General features: G+C 38.5%; 1 protein-coding gene across 2 annotated transcripts in view; it reads left to right on the top strand.

Moving 5' to 3' along the window:
* Nucleotides 1-16,924, top strand: part of LOC136867293 (dynein regulatory complex subunit 5) — a 115,005-nt gene that overhangs the window by 10,395 nt on the left and 87,686 nt on the right. For both annotated transcript variants that reach the window (XR_010859653.2, XM_067144444.2), the window contains exon 3: nt 14,602-14,747. Coding sequence is in view for 1 of the 2 variants with exons in the window: in XM_067144444.2 (XP_067000545.1) it covers nt 14,602-14,747 (146 nt within the window). In the remaining variant the exon portion in view is untranslated. The remainder of the gene's footprint in view (nt 1-14,601; nt 14,748-16,924) is intronic.

The following is a 16,924-nucleotide window of genomic DNA, read 5'->3' as shown; positions in this document are numbered from 1 at the left end:
ACAGAATTTCTTTCAAAGATGGTAGGTCTACATAAATGGAAATAGAAATGATTTTCTTCATCTGCTGTAACATTAAGATAAGAAAAGAAAAATCATTGCCTGCTTTTCATATCTTTCCTGTTTTTTATGATATGGGGCTGTATCTTATCAGAACAGCAGCTATCTTTGGTGGTAGGGACTGCTAGGGGTATGTGGGGTATACAGCCTGTCCTTCCCATCAGCTTGCTATGCACACCTCATTTGAGTTTACTGTGAACTCTTGTTTGTTTGTTTATTTATTTATTTATTTATTTATTTATTTATTTATTTGGGAAACCAAAACAGCGAGAAGCAAAACAGAGTTCCGCAAAGGAAAAATATATTTACAGTGGAGTAGCACAAGGCAAACATAAAAAAATAAGTGGAAGAACAATGAGGAGAAAACATCTAATGATAAAAATAGAGGAAAAATTAAAAACTAACAAAATAACAATAGAGACACAAAAATTAAGAACAAAACATAAAGGCAAGAGAAACAACGAGGAAAATTGAAGATCGAATGTAAAACGAAGAGAAGAACTTATAGCTAGGCATAACAGATATAACACATAAGTAATGGTATAGTACAGTAAAAAATAAATAAATAAATAAATGAATGAATATTACATTATGTACAAAAGAGAAGACAGCAATGAGAAGAGAAAAAAAAGGAATATGAAGAAAATGAACTAGGTTAAGTTAAGGAAGAATCGATTAAAGGAGGCATATGAAGAAAAAACGTCCCAAGTTCCTGTCAGAAGATAAAGAGTTAAGAAGGGTTGGTATGCGGATAAATAAACTTCTTTGAATGAGAGAGAGGCGGGAATACGGAATATGAAGGGGCGGATTAGTCCTGGTTTTGCGAATTGGAACATGTAAGGAAAAGAAGGATGCAGGTTCGGGAGAACGAAATAAACCGTTAACAGCGTTATATAGGAATCTAAGGTCGGCTACTTTCCTGCAACTAGATAACGGGTGAAGGTTTAACTTGTCTAGTATCTGATTACTGCTCAAGTTTCGACAATCAGATACTCTGGCTCTAACAATGGCATAGAAGAATGACTGTACACGGTCTATGTGATTCAGATTAGTGGGTAAAGAGGTAGACCAAATAGGAGATGCGAATTCAATAATCAGTAGGATGCAAGATATGTAGTAGGTTCGGAGGGCGTGGACATCGGTGATGTCAGAAAATCTATACAATAAACCGAGAAGTGACTTTGCTTGTGAGGTTATCTTTTGTATATGGGAGACAAATAAAAATTTGCTGTCAAACAACACTCCTAAGTCATTTTGTTCTGTTAGAGTTGGGAACGGGTTTCCGAGGAGGGAGTATTTACTGAGAATCGGGGATTTACGAAGCGTGATCGAAATAGAGGAACACTTGGTAGGATTAGGCTTAAGACGCCATGTGGAGCACCCTTCAGAGAGTGAGTTAAGCCCACTGTGTAAGGAGTTTACTCCTGATAATGAATCGATTTGTTTGAATATTTTACAGTCATCAGCAAATAGTAGAATTTCACAAGAAACGGAGGATATAGTATTAATGAGATCGTCAATAAATAAGACAAAAAGAAGCGGCCCTAGGACATTGCCCTGTGGGACGCCAGAATGTACCATAACAAGAGTCGAACTGAACCCATCAAGAACCACACGCTGAGTTCTGGTATTGAGGAAGCTCTGTAGGAGAGTTAGGAAGTGAACTTTGGTGGTCACTATATGATGATAGTGTCTATCTTTACATTAATTTTTTTGCCATGATTTTAAAAGGGTTGATAGTATACTTGATGTAGAGACAGTAATTTATCATGTCTGTCATTTGATTGGGATTGGATAAATGCAAAAAGTGCAAATGCTTTTTCATGAAACTTGCCAGTGTTAAAGATATTAAAAGTTTTCATGCATTAATCATTATTTCAGCCCATTGAGTAGAGGCCAGGAAATAACATTTTCAACTTCTGCAATACTGCCTCTCACACCGAGAGAAGCAAACAATGAGTTCAGTAACTTCCCTTATGGGCCAACAGCACCACTCTAGACCACTGTTGGTTTCTTGCTAACAATAGTGGTTGTGTTTGGTACTTTTTTGCCTTCTGCTTGCTGTGTGGAATCCAAAGCTATATGAAGTACCTTATTCTAGCATTGCACATGTTATTTTGAGACCTCAGTTTCTTAGTATAGAGAAGTATTGTATGCTTACTTTCAGCAGTTTTGTATGGGTTGGTGGTTTCTCTGCACTCCTACTCTCTTCTTTCTGAAAATATTCAATTTCAATCAACAAATCAACAGAAACAACATGTTTCAACATTACTAAGATATTAAACTCATTTTGATACTGTTTCCAGTGTTCATCAGTTCTATAAATGGACAAAAAAATTAACTTCAGCTATTCTGCCACAAGCATTCCCTGCACATCTTACAAATGCTTCCTTGAACAAATCGCATTCTACTTCCACATTCTACATCTCCGTTCTAGTTATGTGCTGTTTCAGTTTATATTACCATTATTCTATCTGGCTCCATGGCTAAATGGTTAGCGTGCTGGCCTTTGGTCACGCGGGTCCCGGGTTCGATTCCCGGCAGGGTCGGGAATTTTAACCATCATTGGTTAATTTCGCTGACACAGGGGCTGAGTGTATGTGTTGTCTTCATCATCATTTCAACCTCATCACGACGCGCAGGTCGCCTACGGGAGTCAAATCAAAAGACCTGCACTTGGCGAGCCGAACATGTCCTCGGACACTCCCGGCACTAAAAGCCATACGCCATTTCATTTCATTTTTTTACCATTATTCTTTTACTTCCATATCTTTTAATTTCCATTCTTTTAATTTCTTCTATCTTATTTCTTTCATTTTCACTATTTTCCTACTTTCATTTTTTCTACCACTATTCTATGGTCTCTATCAAAGGCTATTTCTGGCAAGGCAGTTACATGTAATAAATGTCTACGATTTGCTCTTTCCACAACGAAGTAATCAATTACTGTCTTTATCCTTCTGTTTCCCAATCCATATTTGGTAATTTTTCTACTATTCTTCTTCCTGAACCACACTTAATCAATTTCTCGTACAAAAATCCACCAAATTCTCTCCCTCTTCAGTCCTCTTTACATATCCAAAAAGTGCAGACCAATTCCATTCCTTTCCTATCGCATCCCACAATTGCATTAAAGTCTCCAGTGACCAGGAGTGTTGGCTGGGCGGTTAGAGTCACGCAGCTGTGAGCTTGCATCTGGGAGATAGTGGGTTTGAATCCTGAATCCCACTATTGGCAGCCCTGAAGATGATTTTCCATGGTTTCCCATTTTCACACCAGGCAAATGCTGGCGCTGTACCTTAATTAAGGCCACGGCCGCTTCCTTCCCACTCCTAGGCCTTCCCTGTCCCATCATCGCCATAAGAGCTATCTGTGTCAGTGCGACGTAAAGCAAATAGCAATAAAGTCTCCAGTTGTCAATCAATCAATCAATAAATCAATCAATCAATCAATCAATCAATCAATCAATCAATCAATCAATCAATCAGTCAATCAGTCAGTCAGCCAGCCATTGATCTGCATTTATGGCAGTCACCCAGGTGGCAGATTCCCTATCAGTTGTGTACCTAATCCTTTCTGAAATGATTTCAAAGAACTGAAAATTTATCAAACATTTCCCTTGGTAAATTATTCCATTCATTCCTTTTCCTATCAATGAATATTTGCCCTAATTTGTCCTCTTGAGTTCATACAATGATCTTTTCTTACCTGTAAAAGCTCTGCTCAAGCTTATTCATCTACTGATGTCACTCCATGCCATCTCTTGAAACATACCGTTTATTCGGCTAAATTTATCCTCTCGCATTCCAACTTTATCTTCATGCAATGACCCTTCCTACCTGTAAGAGCTCCACTCACGCGTATTCATATGCTAATGTCATTGTACTCCATCTCTCCACCCTCAGCTCAGAACATTTTGCTCATTTGAGCGGCTTATCTCCTTACTCCCAAGTCTTCGCAGCCCAAAGTTTGCTACATTTTCATAACACTACTCTTTTGTCAGAATTCATCCACAACAAGTCATGCTTCTTTCTTTTCGATCTTTCCTAGTTCTTGTGACAAGTAATCCTGGTGTAGGAACCATACTCTAATTGGAGTCTTACCAGAGACTTGTATGTAGGTTTACCATATTCTGAAACCCCAAAATGAGGACACCTTCAATGGGATTGATCAGTACACTCATAGGACTGCCAAATGAAACATTATTAGTTCAATTTTATGTTGTCAAATAGCTTTATTTACATAAGAAACAAACAAAATAAAATATTTCTCATTGGATTGAATCTTTCTTAACAGTTCCCTTTTACAGAATCAACTGTTAGTCTCTTTCTCTCCTTTGACCACTGTGCCTGTGTTAAGGAGAACAACCTCTCAACACAAGTGTTATGGGCTGGCACTGTAAAGAAGAACTGCGCAGTTTTAAGTAATTCACTAAATTGTTCTTCACTATTATACGACTCAGTGTTAATTTGTTGGACCATTTCCTCTGACTCTTCATATTTTTCATCATATGTGGCTCTGAATTTTTTTAAATTAGAAAATATATCCAAACACTTTTCATCATCAATTTCAATATTTTTATCCAACAAAAATGTTGCTATCGCAGCTATCTCTAAGCTAGCTAAAAATATCGATACATCGATTGTACACGATGTAAATCAACATTTTTAAGTTTTACTAGCATAACATATTTGTCAGGTCAGGTACATCCTGGTACTGTTTGCAACAGTAGATGGTATTATCTGCAACTGTCTGGCTGAGGGTTGGACGGCTGTTACCAAACCTGACAAACTAAGGGAGAACCAATGGCTAAGGGCAGAGGAGTTCACCCTTAGGGGGCTTGTTGAAGCCATTGTGTAGGAAACGACACATAAATTCAACTGGAAGCTGCTGCCTAGCAGATGTGGCAGGGGACTGCTAAAGGCTAAGGAAAATAAAACCTGACAGAAAATCTTCTCTAACGTTAGGCCTAGCAAGTCAGTTGGAGAGTAACTGCAATCACTTTCAACACTTAAACGAGCCTCAGATGCAATCTAAGAACTTGAAGTAGACAACAGCACCCGCAGACCCATGCCAGGTATGATGGCTTACAGCCTGATGATAGGCCAAGCCTTGCGATTGTGCAATAGCCCCAGAGAAGACAACACACTCAAATAGGAACAATCAGTGTACTGAGTTTGACTGGAAAATGTGAAGAATTAGTTGACATCATGGAGAGAAGGAAAATATCAATCCTAGGACTGAGTGAAACTAAATGGAAAGGTAAATGGAAGAAAGAGTTGAGGAAAAACTATACCCTCTACTGGAATGGTAACAATGGAGAGATGAGAAATGGAGTAGGATTGATATTGTCTAAAGAGTTAGATGGTATTACAGAGATCCAGTACATCAATGAAAGGATTATAAAGGCAACAGTTTACCTTGGGAAAGAGAAGCTGACACTGGTGCAAATGTATGCCCCTCAGACGGGTTGCAGTCAAGGTGAAAAGAACAAGTTTCTCGAAGAGACCATCAGTGAAGAGAGGACAAGAGGGACCTTAACGCTCAGCTTGGGACAGACAGGAATGGCTATGAGAAGGTGATGGGACCACATTGCTATAGGAGAAGGAATTCAGAAGGGGAACATCTCCTAGACTTCTGCATAAGAAACTGTTTGTTAGTAAAAAACAGTTGGCTCAACAAACGAGTCAGTCACAAGACTACCCGTTACAGCTGGGATGGAAAGAGCAAGACAGTCATTGAGTACCCCATCATTACAGATAAAGAAAGAAGTAGACTTGTGACTGATGTCAAGGTGATTCCAAGTAAGAACCTTGATAGCGATCACCGGTTATTAGTAGCAGATCTGAAAGACATTAATGTACCAAAGATAACAACCAGGAAATTACCTAGGATTAAGGTGTGGGAACTACGACAGATTGGAAGAAGGACTGACTATCAGGACCATATAAGAGGACAGCTGCCTACAGAAGAAATGGAGAGTAGTGAGGTAGAGTGGACAAGATTTAAAAATTCCTTGATAAAAGAAGCAATAGAGGTTTGCGGGAAGTCAAGTGCGAGAGTAAGGGAGAAAGAGACACCCTGGTGGAATGAAAGAGTAAGATCCTCAATAAAGGAAAGGAACATAGCACAAAGAGAACAAGATAAAGAGAAATCCAAGCCAGAACAGGTAAGGGATGAGGGGAAAATCAGAGACCTCGAGCAAGTTTACCGGGACAAGAAATTGAGAGTTAAAAGAGTTGTAGAAGAGGAGGAGATAAAGTGCTGGGAGAAATTACTCAAAAACTGAAGGAAGACAGCAGAGGCAATATGAAACTATTGTTCAGAGTGATCAAAAACAAAAGGAATTCAGTTGAAACCATCAAAGCAATTGAGGATCCTAATGGAAAGCTGGCCAGGAAAGAAGAGGACTTCAGAGAGGTTCTGAGGAATCATTTTGATCACCTATTGAACAGGACAGAAGCACATTAGAGAGCAAAAGAACCAGCTGTTGGAACCTGCACAGAGGAACCTCCCATTACATGGGCAGAAACAGAAGCAGTCCTTAAGAAGATGCCACAAGGGAAATCCCCAGGAATCGATGAAGTCAGCACAGACATGATTAAAGCAGCAGGAGTCTAGAGTTTACAGTGGCTACACAGAGTTCTCAGTGCAATTTAGAAAGATGGCAAGATACCTGCTTATTGGAGCAAGGGTGTCATTATCCCCTTGTTTAAGAAAATGCTCCAACTATCGGGGAATAACACTCCTTTCTCATGGGCTTAAGAATCTTGAGAAAATCTTAGAGAGCAGATTGAGAGTCATCTTAGAGCCACAGTTTGAAGAGGAACAGTATGGCTTCAGGCCTAACAGGTCACAACAGACCTAATCTTCAGTATCCATATGTTAATGGAAAAATATTGGGAAAAAGGCAAAGATCTGTTTATGGTTTTCCTTGACAGTGAGAAGGCATATGACAGCATTGCAAGAGAGAAGATATGGGAATGCCTGAGAAAAAGGAATGTGCCAGAGGGACTGGTTATTATTATTAGCATATGGTAATGTACACAAAACAATACAAAGATTAAATATACATGAACAGTAAGCACAAAATATTATATACATAATTATAAGATATACACATTATAACACTGAGCCCGCCTGGTGGCCATGATCGTTAAGGCGCTGAAATCTAAAAACGGTCTAACACCGAGGTTAGCCGGTTCGAGTCCTGTTGGTCGAAAAAATTTTCACCATCAGAATGTTGGCCGGCAGGGTAGGAGAGGTGGTGGTATACAATTTCTAATCACTAGATTGCGTGCCAAAAGCCTGGATTAAATTCCAAACCACTCCGCAGTGCTCATGGAGTGAGGGCATATGACGCTGTTGATGGTGATTCGTCCGTCGGATGGAGACGTTAAGCCTTGAGCAGACCCCTTGGTGCTATTCGACAGGAGTAGGCTATGTGCCGGCACCGGGTTTCTTTCTTACCTGTAACTCCTACTTAATCTCTTTCCATAGTGGGTCTTTCCCATTTTTTACCATCCCATAGGCTGTTTACATTTTTATTTACCATTTCCACTGATCGTAATTACTTTTTAACCTTTTCATTCAAGGACTGCTGTAGCAGAGAGGAGAGAACTGTGCTATGTTATAGCTAGTGGATTGCTGTAGCAGTCATGTGGGAATAATGCCACATGGCCGGTGAACTGCTGTAACAGTCATGTGTTGTTTGGCTTTTCTGTGTTTCACTATGGTAGACTGCTGGAGAAGTTTGAATTTCATGATGTCTAGCAGTTGTCTTGTGAGTCTGTAGTTACTAATAGTCACCAGATATCAGGGGCAGTCAGTTAGAAGGTAAGAGCAAATACACTATAGACAATACTGGACACTTCCGTATTCTCCCGCACTGAGAGACTTTAAACAACAGGCGGCAAGATTGAAACTACAAAAGATGCATGTTAAATTTGATAGAAATAATTAATGAAACTAAATAATTATTTTTGCTTTGTTCTACTATGAAAGGTGAATGTTAATACTGATAAAAATAATGAAACTCAATAATGATTTTGTTTTGTCCGAATCCTGGCTGAATGGTCAGCGTTGAGGCCTTCGGTTCAAAAGGTCCTAGATTCGATTACCGGCTGGATCGGGGACTTTAATAGTGTCTAATTAATTCTACTGGCTCGGAGTCTAGGTGTTTGTGTTTGTTCCAACATGTTTCTCTTCATATTCAGACACTTCCAACCACCACAGAAACATGTAATAGTGATTACCAGACCTCGGATTTTTAGTTGCTTAAATGTTATTTTAGCTGCCTAAAATTGACTCTCAAATAGGTTCTAAAATATTTTAGGCAGCTTCAATTTGACATATTTTAATAGGTATCAATTAAAAACCATATCTATTTTGCTAAATTGATAATGGGTAACTCAGTACATGGAACTATAAAACAAGTTTCACTCATCTCTTTGCTGCAAATGTCACAGAATATAATTTTACCATCCGATGTGAAATGGGGCAACTCCTGTAATAACTTTTTAATTAAAGATGACTTGGAACCTGACACTTTCTGCAAAATTTATAGTGTATGTGTATAGTGCACTACTATACTCAGTTTCAAGGTTGTCCCGCTAGGTGCACTGGCAATCAATGTCTTGCGATATCTCGCTAAGTGGCACGTATTCTCTATAGCGTATTTAGCAAGGGATCGAGTGTCCTTCACGCTTGTCATTTGCCATGTTAATTGCTGTTCACTGCCAACATGTTAACGCTTCTGCAGGTAGCTTCAACACATTGTGGTACTGTATTTCATAATGCAAGAGAAACTGTATACCAGGCATTCTCAGCCTAGTGCTCACGAGTTGGTGCTCATTGCTTGAAAAGAGTACTCGCTTTAGCTTTGTAAAAAAGTGCTCACGAGCACCAGCAGATCTTAATCAAGCATTCCATGTATTTGCATTCTAACGATATCAGTGAGGTAGGATACTAATTTATGGTGTTACCTTCCTGAAATATGGGCAACTTGCATGGAATTGGAAAGATAGCAGTAGACAAATGCCATCCCACTGGATCTGGTCACTGCCTTCTAAAAAATATAGGTTACTAAAGGAGGGTGTGATAATTTCTTGTAAGCAGCAGGCCACTAGCTGCTAGAAAGGGATTCACTGCCAGTCAGTATTGACTTTGATTGTGAAGAGTTAGTTTGTTTAAACTTTAATTTGTGATATGGATATGCAGCATAGCAAAGGTGTTGCCTTCTTCGTCATTGGAAGTTTCCAGTAAAAGCTGTGAGCTAAAAAGAAGGAAAATACACCGTTTTTAAGGTGAGTGTGAAGAAGAATTCCTGCTTGTGAAATATGGTTATAATAAAGGACAAACTTTTATTTTGTGTCACACGCTCTTATCGGGTTTTATGAAAGTAAATTGTCAAATGCACTACGTTAGTTATCACAAAACTTTTGCCAATGAATATCTGATAGGGACAGAAGCAAGGGCACAAGAGGTTCACAAGTTAAAATTACACCTAAAGGTACAACAGAAATATTTTTCATCTAACAACAATATAAACAAATTTTCAATGTGACTCACAAACTTGTCCAACATGGATTATCATTTACAACAGGAAAAGTGATAAAAGAGTGTATTGTTTCAGCTGAGACGATTCTCGTTTAATACGTACAGTATCTGAAGAATTGCCATGCACATTGACCTCATTGCAGCTCAAATAAAAGATAATACCCTCCAAAAATTGTCCACGTGGTGTTATTTCCCTCTTGCAGTTGATGAATCAAGTGATATTTCTTCTGTAACACAGTTAATGTGTTTTGTGCAACGCACAGATGATTCAGGAACAGTATCACATTTATTTTTGACAGTGCTACCTTTGTCAGGCACAACTATGGGAAAAAGCATAAATTTATTAATATCTAATAACATTGATGTATCAAAACTTGTGTGTATCGTTACTGATGGCACATCTTCGATAATGGCCAAAAACAGAGGATTTATCACTCTTTCGAAAACTGATGCACGTTTTCCTTCTTTCATTCATTGCCATTGTTTCTTCCACATTGAAAATCTCACTTGTTATTTTAACTCTGTTCCTGATATGTCGGAGCAGTTCAATGTGATTGTTAAATTGATAAACTTCTTTGTTTCTAAATTAAAGTATTCTTGAATGGCTTACTAGTACCTCATTCAGAACTTATGATTCATGCAAATGTTTGTTGGTTAAGCTGTGGGTAGGCAATTTCTAGAGTCTGGGAACTCTTCGAAAAAATCAAATCATTTATTGCTTCTAACAATCATATCTCAAAAATTTCCAGAGTTGTTTAAGGATGATTTTAAAACCATTTCACTTTCATAGCAGACCTCTTTCAGTATCTGAATGGAATTACCACACAGCTTCGAGGTTAAAAAAAGTACAGTTTGTGAACTTAACACATTTTCTTTTTTGCACAAAACTAGAAAGATTCCTCTCAGCACTGAGTAAAAATTATTTCTTTCATTTTCTGAAATTTGCTCATAAGCTACAGGTCTCAGTCGTCCCCATTCTGAGTGTCCTAAAATTATTGTTCTGACTTTTCAGGAAACCATGTAAGATTTCAATGCATGTTTTTGAATTTTGGATGTAAGTGAACAATTATTCAACATGGTGTTAAATCCATTTCAATTCCCCATATACTCACTCAGAAATATTCAATACAGCAGTGTAAATTAAATCGTGGCAAGATGGAACCGATCAGTTTGCAGTCCTCGCTAGCTTTGAAATGCCTGTTTGAAAGTGTTAAGTTCACCTTATTGTGGAGAACAAGTGACACAAAGCTATTTCCAATTTTGCAGATAATTTTGCTTGAATGTCTCACTATGTTTAGAAGAGCACACCTGCATGATGAGATTTATCAAGTACAAAGCATGGTCACGATTAAGTGAATCTCATTTGGAAGACTATTTGCAGATAGTTACAAGTGACTTCTCCTTGGACATCATGGAGATTTTGAATAATGTCCAGGCTTAAGGATCTTATTGAGTGATGAGTGACTGTTCTATTCATGTAACATTTTCATAATACATTATTATTAATACAAAATGTAATATTATCTGTAAAGTATCATAGCTGCAGTCACTTAGCAGAGACATTGAGACAAGAGAACGACTGACACTTGCCAGCGACGTTGCCAATTGTGCCTGCTGTGAGATACCGGCATTGCTTCAAAAGCTAAGGCATGGTGTCGAGTAAATACTTAAATGACCACCCTTATCAAGCATATTGAACTAATGCTCAGTAAGATGGTGAAATAAGGTGGAGAATATGCTGCTGTTGAAAATAAAAGAACAAGAGTGGTGCGGTTGTAGCGGTTACAATACAGTAATCAAGTAAATTCCAATAGCACTCAGTTTTCCTAGCATATTGTGTATAGTGATCCTAGTTATTTTGATATCAATTTGATAATAATAAGGTACCTCCTTAGCAGAAGCGGTTAGTCACTGTCTTCTCATCTGTGAGACTGGAGTTCGAATCCCGGTCAGTCGATATGAGATTTGTGCTGTGATAAAGTGGAGGAGGGTCAGGTTTTCTTAGGATACTCTGGTTTCCTCCTGTCAGTTTCATTCCAGCAACACTCCTCATATTTCATTTCAACTCTCATCCACTCCTCCCTGAGGTTGGCATCAGGAAAGGCATCCAGTCATAAAAAGTTGTCACAATGGAATCGTGTCATCTCATCCCCGACCAAGTAAATTGAAATGGGACTACCGGGTAAGGAATATAATAGTACCAGTTTATGTTTGGGGTTGCGTGTGAAAGGAGGAGAATAGTCGTTCGCAGTTCATTATTATTATTTTAATAAAGAAAATTGAGTTTTTGTACAGCTCAGTAAGATATAGTGAGGTGACAACTATTGGGATATCCTGTAGCAGGCCTGGCTAGTTCATTCCCACATCTTGCTGGCACCAGAAATAACCCTTGTTTACTGTGTTCTGGTTTATGTCAAAGAGTGTGGGAATGATGCCAGAATGAAACTTTGTTTCGGGTGTTCTGATAAATGTCAGGGCGTTATGGAGAACATCAAGAGTGTGTGAAAAGTATTCCACCCTCATGTAAGAAGATGTGAAGACTGCTCTTTCAAATTCTGCACGTGATTGGTCGATTGGTTCCCTCGTTTTGGAAGGGTGTCACGCGCAGACTGTGGGGGGGCGATATCCTAAGATGCGACGTTTGCATTGGCTATTCTGATCTTCGTTCTCAGTCAGAGTGGACGTGGTTCTTCCGAGCTGTCACTCCAAGGAGTTCCAGCCTGATGGGGATAAGGTAAATGTTATTTTTGTTATTATGTCTTAAATTAACTTGTTTCTCTTGAAGGAATTGTCAGGGACATTGTTGCATCTTCGATTATGTAATTTAGTCAAAAAAGCACTCTTCAGTGCTATGACACACAGTGTATTTGGGAGCAGGCAACCTTACCATGTAAATTTTAATATAACGTAATGTCATTGTATTTTTCTTTGTTGCCTGTCTTGGTAGAATCTTCAATTCCAAAATAGGTTTATTGAATATGATGCTGCCTCTAGGTACGCATGGTCATGTCTTTGGAATCTCCTTGATGTTCATTAGTTCACTTGTATTTTCTAAATTACTACTGTTGAACCTTAGTTCTAAAATGGTAAATTCCTTTATATTACCTTTAAAACTGTCAGTGTTTTATTTGACACACAGAACATCGCCTGGGTTCTGAGATTATGGCTACCAACACTCCGGTGCCTGTGAGCACAGTTGTCATTTTGGTCGCCTTCAATTGTTTCTCAAAGTAGCATCTTTATGTAATATTAATTAATTGTCTAATAGTCCTAGACTGCAAGGGTCACTGTATTTCTGAAGAAGGCAACGATTTTAGGTTTTTAAATAAAATGATATCGTTAAACTATTTTCTGAGTGTCGACAAACACTGTCTCTTCGTGTGGTTAAGCAGTGTGTTCTCTGAATCATGTTTAAAAGTTAAGTATGTTGCCTAAATGAACCTAAAGGTTTATATTTAATAAACAGTATTTTAAGGAACCTAATAGTCATATTTGAGAGTTCAAGCACTACCAGTTTACGATTCCGGCAGTGTTGTCCAGCATTCTTCCACACATCATGTTCTCCATCTATTCATTTTAGGTTGTCCTTGTGTTTGTTAGTATGTGTTTATCTTTCCCTTGTATGTATTTATTAAATGGTACAAATACCAATAATGGGGCAGGTTAGTGGTGAAGATCTCGTGGTGCTTGACAACTAAACCAAAGTGGCACAGGTGCTGCCCGACTTGAAAAGGTTGAGAACTCCTGCTGTACACCATGGACAAAGCTCTCATCCTCACATCAGGTAGTGGCTGTGAAGAAAATGAAGGTGAAAGAAATGAAAATAAAAGATTTAACTCTGCTAATGCTGTGTCCTAAGCAACCAATCTAAAAGGATAGGAAGCTTTGGATGAATGAATGCGATGAAAACACACGCAAAGATATTTGACTGAAGTGTGTATATAACTAAAAAATAGTCAGTCTGTTGTGTCATAACAATATGAAAAAATACAAGCAAGAAAGCAGGGAGCAGAAAGTATCCCACACAGCGTGCATGGCCGGCTGCCCTAGCACTTGTCCACAAGGCCACACGTCCACTCTCGCTTCGTCCGAATGAAAATATTAAAAACTGCCCGATGCCTCTCTTATCAACCATATAGTATTGCCTAACAGTTTTACTTTTACAACCTTTCTTTCTATCACATTTATATTTAACTACGTCAAAAAAAAAATGTTTCGTGATCACTTATCCTGACTATCACTTCAGTTTCTCTATCAAACAGTACCACGTCTAGAATATTTGCCCCATTCTGATTCAGCTGTCCTTAGCAGATTACCATTTGTTGAACATGCTTTCTGTAATTTTCATTACCTTCTCAGTTAACATTTTGTGATTTGAGGTTTCCCAGTACAATAATGTTCCTTTCTGTGTCATTCCCCACATAGCTAATTATCTTAACAAATAATTCTGCATCAGCATCAGAGCCATCCTTGCCAGATCTGTACACCTAGAATTCCATGTTTATCATGAACACCAACACCCAGTCCACAATTCAGAAGAATTAACCATACACAGTAAAAATCCTTGGCCCAACTGTGAATTGTATGTGGGTCCCCCTGAACTAAAGGCTAGCATGCTGGCTATTTAATCTTTTTTTTTTTTTTTTTTGCAATTTGCTTTACGTTGCACCGACACAGATAGGTCTTATGGCAACAATGGGACAGGAAAGGGCTAGGAGTGGGAAGGAAGCGGCCTTGTATGAAAATGGGAAACCACGAAAACCCATCTTCAGGGCTGCCGACAGTGGGGTTCAAACCCACTATCTCCCGAATACTGGATACTGGCTGCACTTAAGCGACTGCAGCTATCGAGCTCGGTAGGCAATTTAATCAAGGAGCTGGATCATATTGTAATGTTGATAAACTATTTAATTCTATCGATGTGCTTGCATATTGTTTTATCTACTATTTGCTCTGTGTTTTTTTTTTTTTTTTTTTTTTTTCCAGACAACCCATTGCTGGATGAGTTACTTGATGAGGACCGAGACTTCCTGCTTGAGACTCTTCCCATTGACCTTCCTCTCACTCTAACTGTTCCTCTCATCCCTGATGGGATATACTGGGAGAGATGCTGTACGGAACGCTGGCAAACTGTAAGTGTTATAATATTCTAAACTCCTTTTATTTGAAGCAACTAGAGTGAGGAAAGTGATTTTCAGCCCAGTGTTTTTACAGCTGGGTTAAAGTGCAAGTAGAATATGTATATTAGTTATGTATTTTCTTGTTGGGGAACAGGGATACATCCCTTATTTTTTACCAGCAAGTTTTATGCTGTAACAACTTCTAATCAATGAATCATGGATATAATTATTCAATATATAGTGAAACCACTCATTTACAGACATCAAACCACATGGCACTACAGCTCTTGAAAGGCCTTCGCCTACCAAGCGATCGCTGCTCAGCCCAAAGGCCTGCAGATTACGAGGTGTTGTGTTGTCAGCACGACGAATCCTCTCGGCCGTTATTCTTGGCTTTCTAACCGGGGCCGCTATCACATCGTTAGATAGCTCCTCAATTCTAATCATGTAGGCTAAGTGGCCCTCGAACCAGCCCTTAGATCCAGGGTAAAAATCCCTGACCTGGCCGGGAATCGAACTCGTGGACTCTGGGTAAGAGGCAGGCACGCTACCCCTACACCACGGTGCTGGCATTACGGACATCAAAAGGACGTAAAACTTCGTCGGCATCTGCGAGGTGTCCTTTATAATGAAGGAGGTTGCCCAGTCTAAATATTATAACATGTATCATATATACAGTACCTTTGCTCTTTAAATGTAACTGATTACTTTAATTCTAAAACTTTGACTTAGAAAGTGTCAAAGGAAAAGAAAATATCATTCAGTTTTATATTAGGCCTAAAATGAGTTATGCAGTGCTTGAAGTATATAATATTAACTCATGAATATGTAGAGTGCAGCCTTACAAAGTCCCTTAGGAAATTTTGTCAGGCTTGTTTGTCAACTACACTTTATACTAGGGGAGAGAGAAAATCCTCAAGGTATAGCTGTCTTTAGCCAAGAGTTACAATAAAGTACAGCCCAATTATAAGTTTAAAGAGGGAACAATCATACAATTTATTTTAACTGTTTTGGTGTGAAAGTACTTATATTTTGGTTAATTATGAATGAGAAATCCAAATGCAGCAAGCCTGAGGAGGAAGTGCTTTATTTTACTTTTCAATAAAACTTTACAGGTGATGGTATATAATGTACAAATAGTCTGTTAACACCCATAAGGCTAGTTCTTGTACTGTGAATGAATTTGTTCTGTCTCTCTGTTGGAAAATTGTACTTATTTGTGTCTTTCCTGCATAAAATTTCTGCAAGCATACAAGCATTGCATGTAATTTTACTACACACACGATAACTTCAACTTTTGCACAGATAGTCAAACCTTTACGTTTTTATGCTATACCACTTGAGACAAAATAACTGACAAGTAAGAGAAGAGAAACATAAAATTATAGTATATATCAAAATGATCATGGTAAGTGGACTCTGACCTCATCAGTCAAGCAATATTTTATGACTTTCTTTATTCACCCTTTCCCAGCTAATGGTACTGAAGGCCTAGGTGGCTGGGCTAGCAGGTACACTGCTACAGAACCCTTTTCATCTTCTTGTCAATACAGTACATTTCTTTTCAGTCCTTAAAACTAATTTTTCCATTTTTATAACACACACAGTGCAGTATATTAGGTCCTGAAATCCCAGGTCTGTCTGTAATCAAGAGATAAAAGAAGCTCTCAAACAGCTGTTCATGTGCATATCTGAGTGTGTCCGTAAACAATAGTTGATTTTACAATTTATATATTATTTCAGTTGGGACATGAACATTTTTTCCTAATTAAGGAGTGTTACTTTTATGTGACTGTTGATATCACAAGCATAGTCACAGGATCCTCAGTTTTACATGGAATCTGAACCACAAGAACGTGACATTCCATTTCAAAATTCCCTCATGCACTGGCCAGGATTGTCACTGACTTCTCTACACAGTGGCCACAGTTTGAATCCTCCATGCAACAGGTATAATATGAGAAATGTTATTTAGGAATAAAGAAATGAGAGGAAAATAAAAAAGCACCTTTGCAGAAATCTGGAAATATGCAGGAAAATCAGCAAAAGTTTCCCTCCATCAACAACTTATCTCTATCTGGATTAAAGAAGAACTGCCAGATCAGTGGACAACAGCCCTCATTCACCCACTGCACAAAAAAGGGGACAAAACTGACCCTAATAACTACAGGGGAATCTCACTCCTAGAC

This window comes from Anabrus simplex, chromosome 3 (genome assembly GCF_040414725.1).
Source record: "Anabrus simplex isolate iqAnaSimp1 chromosome 3, ASM4041472v1, whole genome shotgun sequence".
Lineage (NCBI taxonomy): Eukaryota > Metazoa > Arthropoda > Insecta > Orthoptera > Tettigoniidae > Anabrus > Anabrus simplex.
Note: the sequence above shows the minus strand (reverse complement) of the source record. Positions and strands in the feature narration are given on the sequence as shown.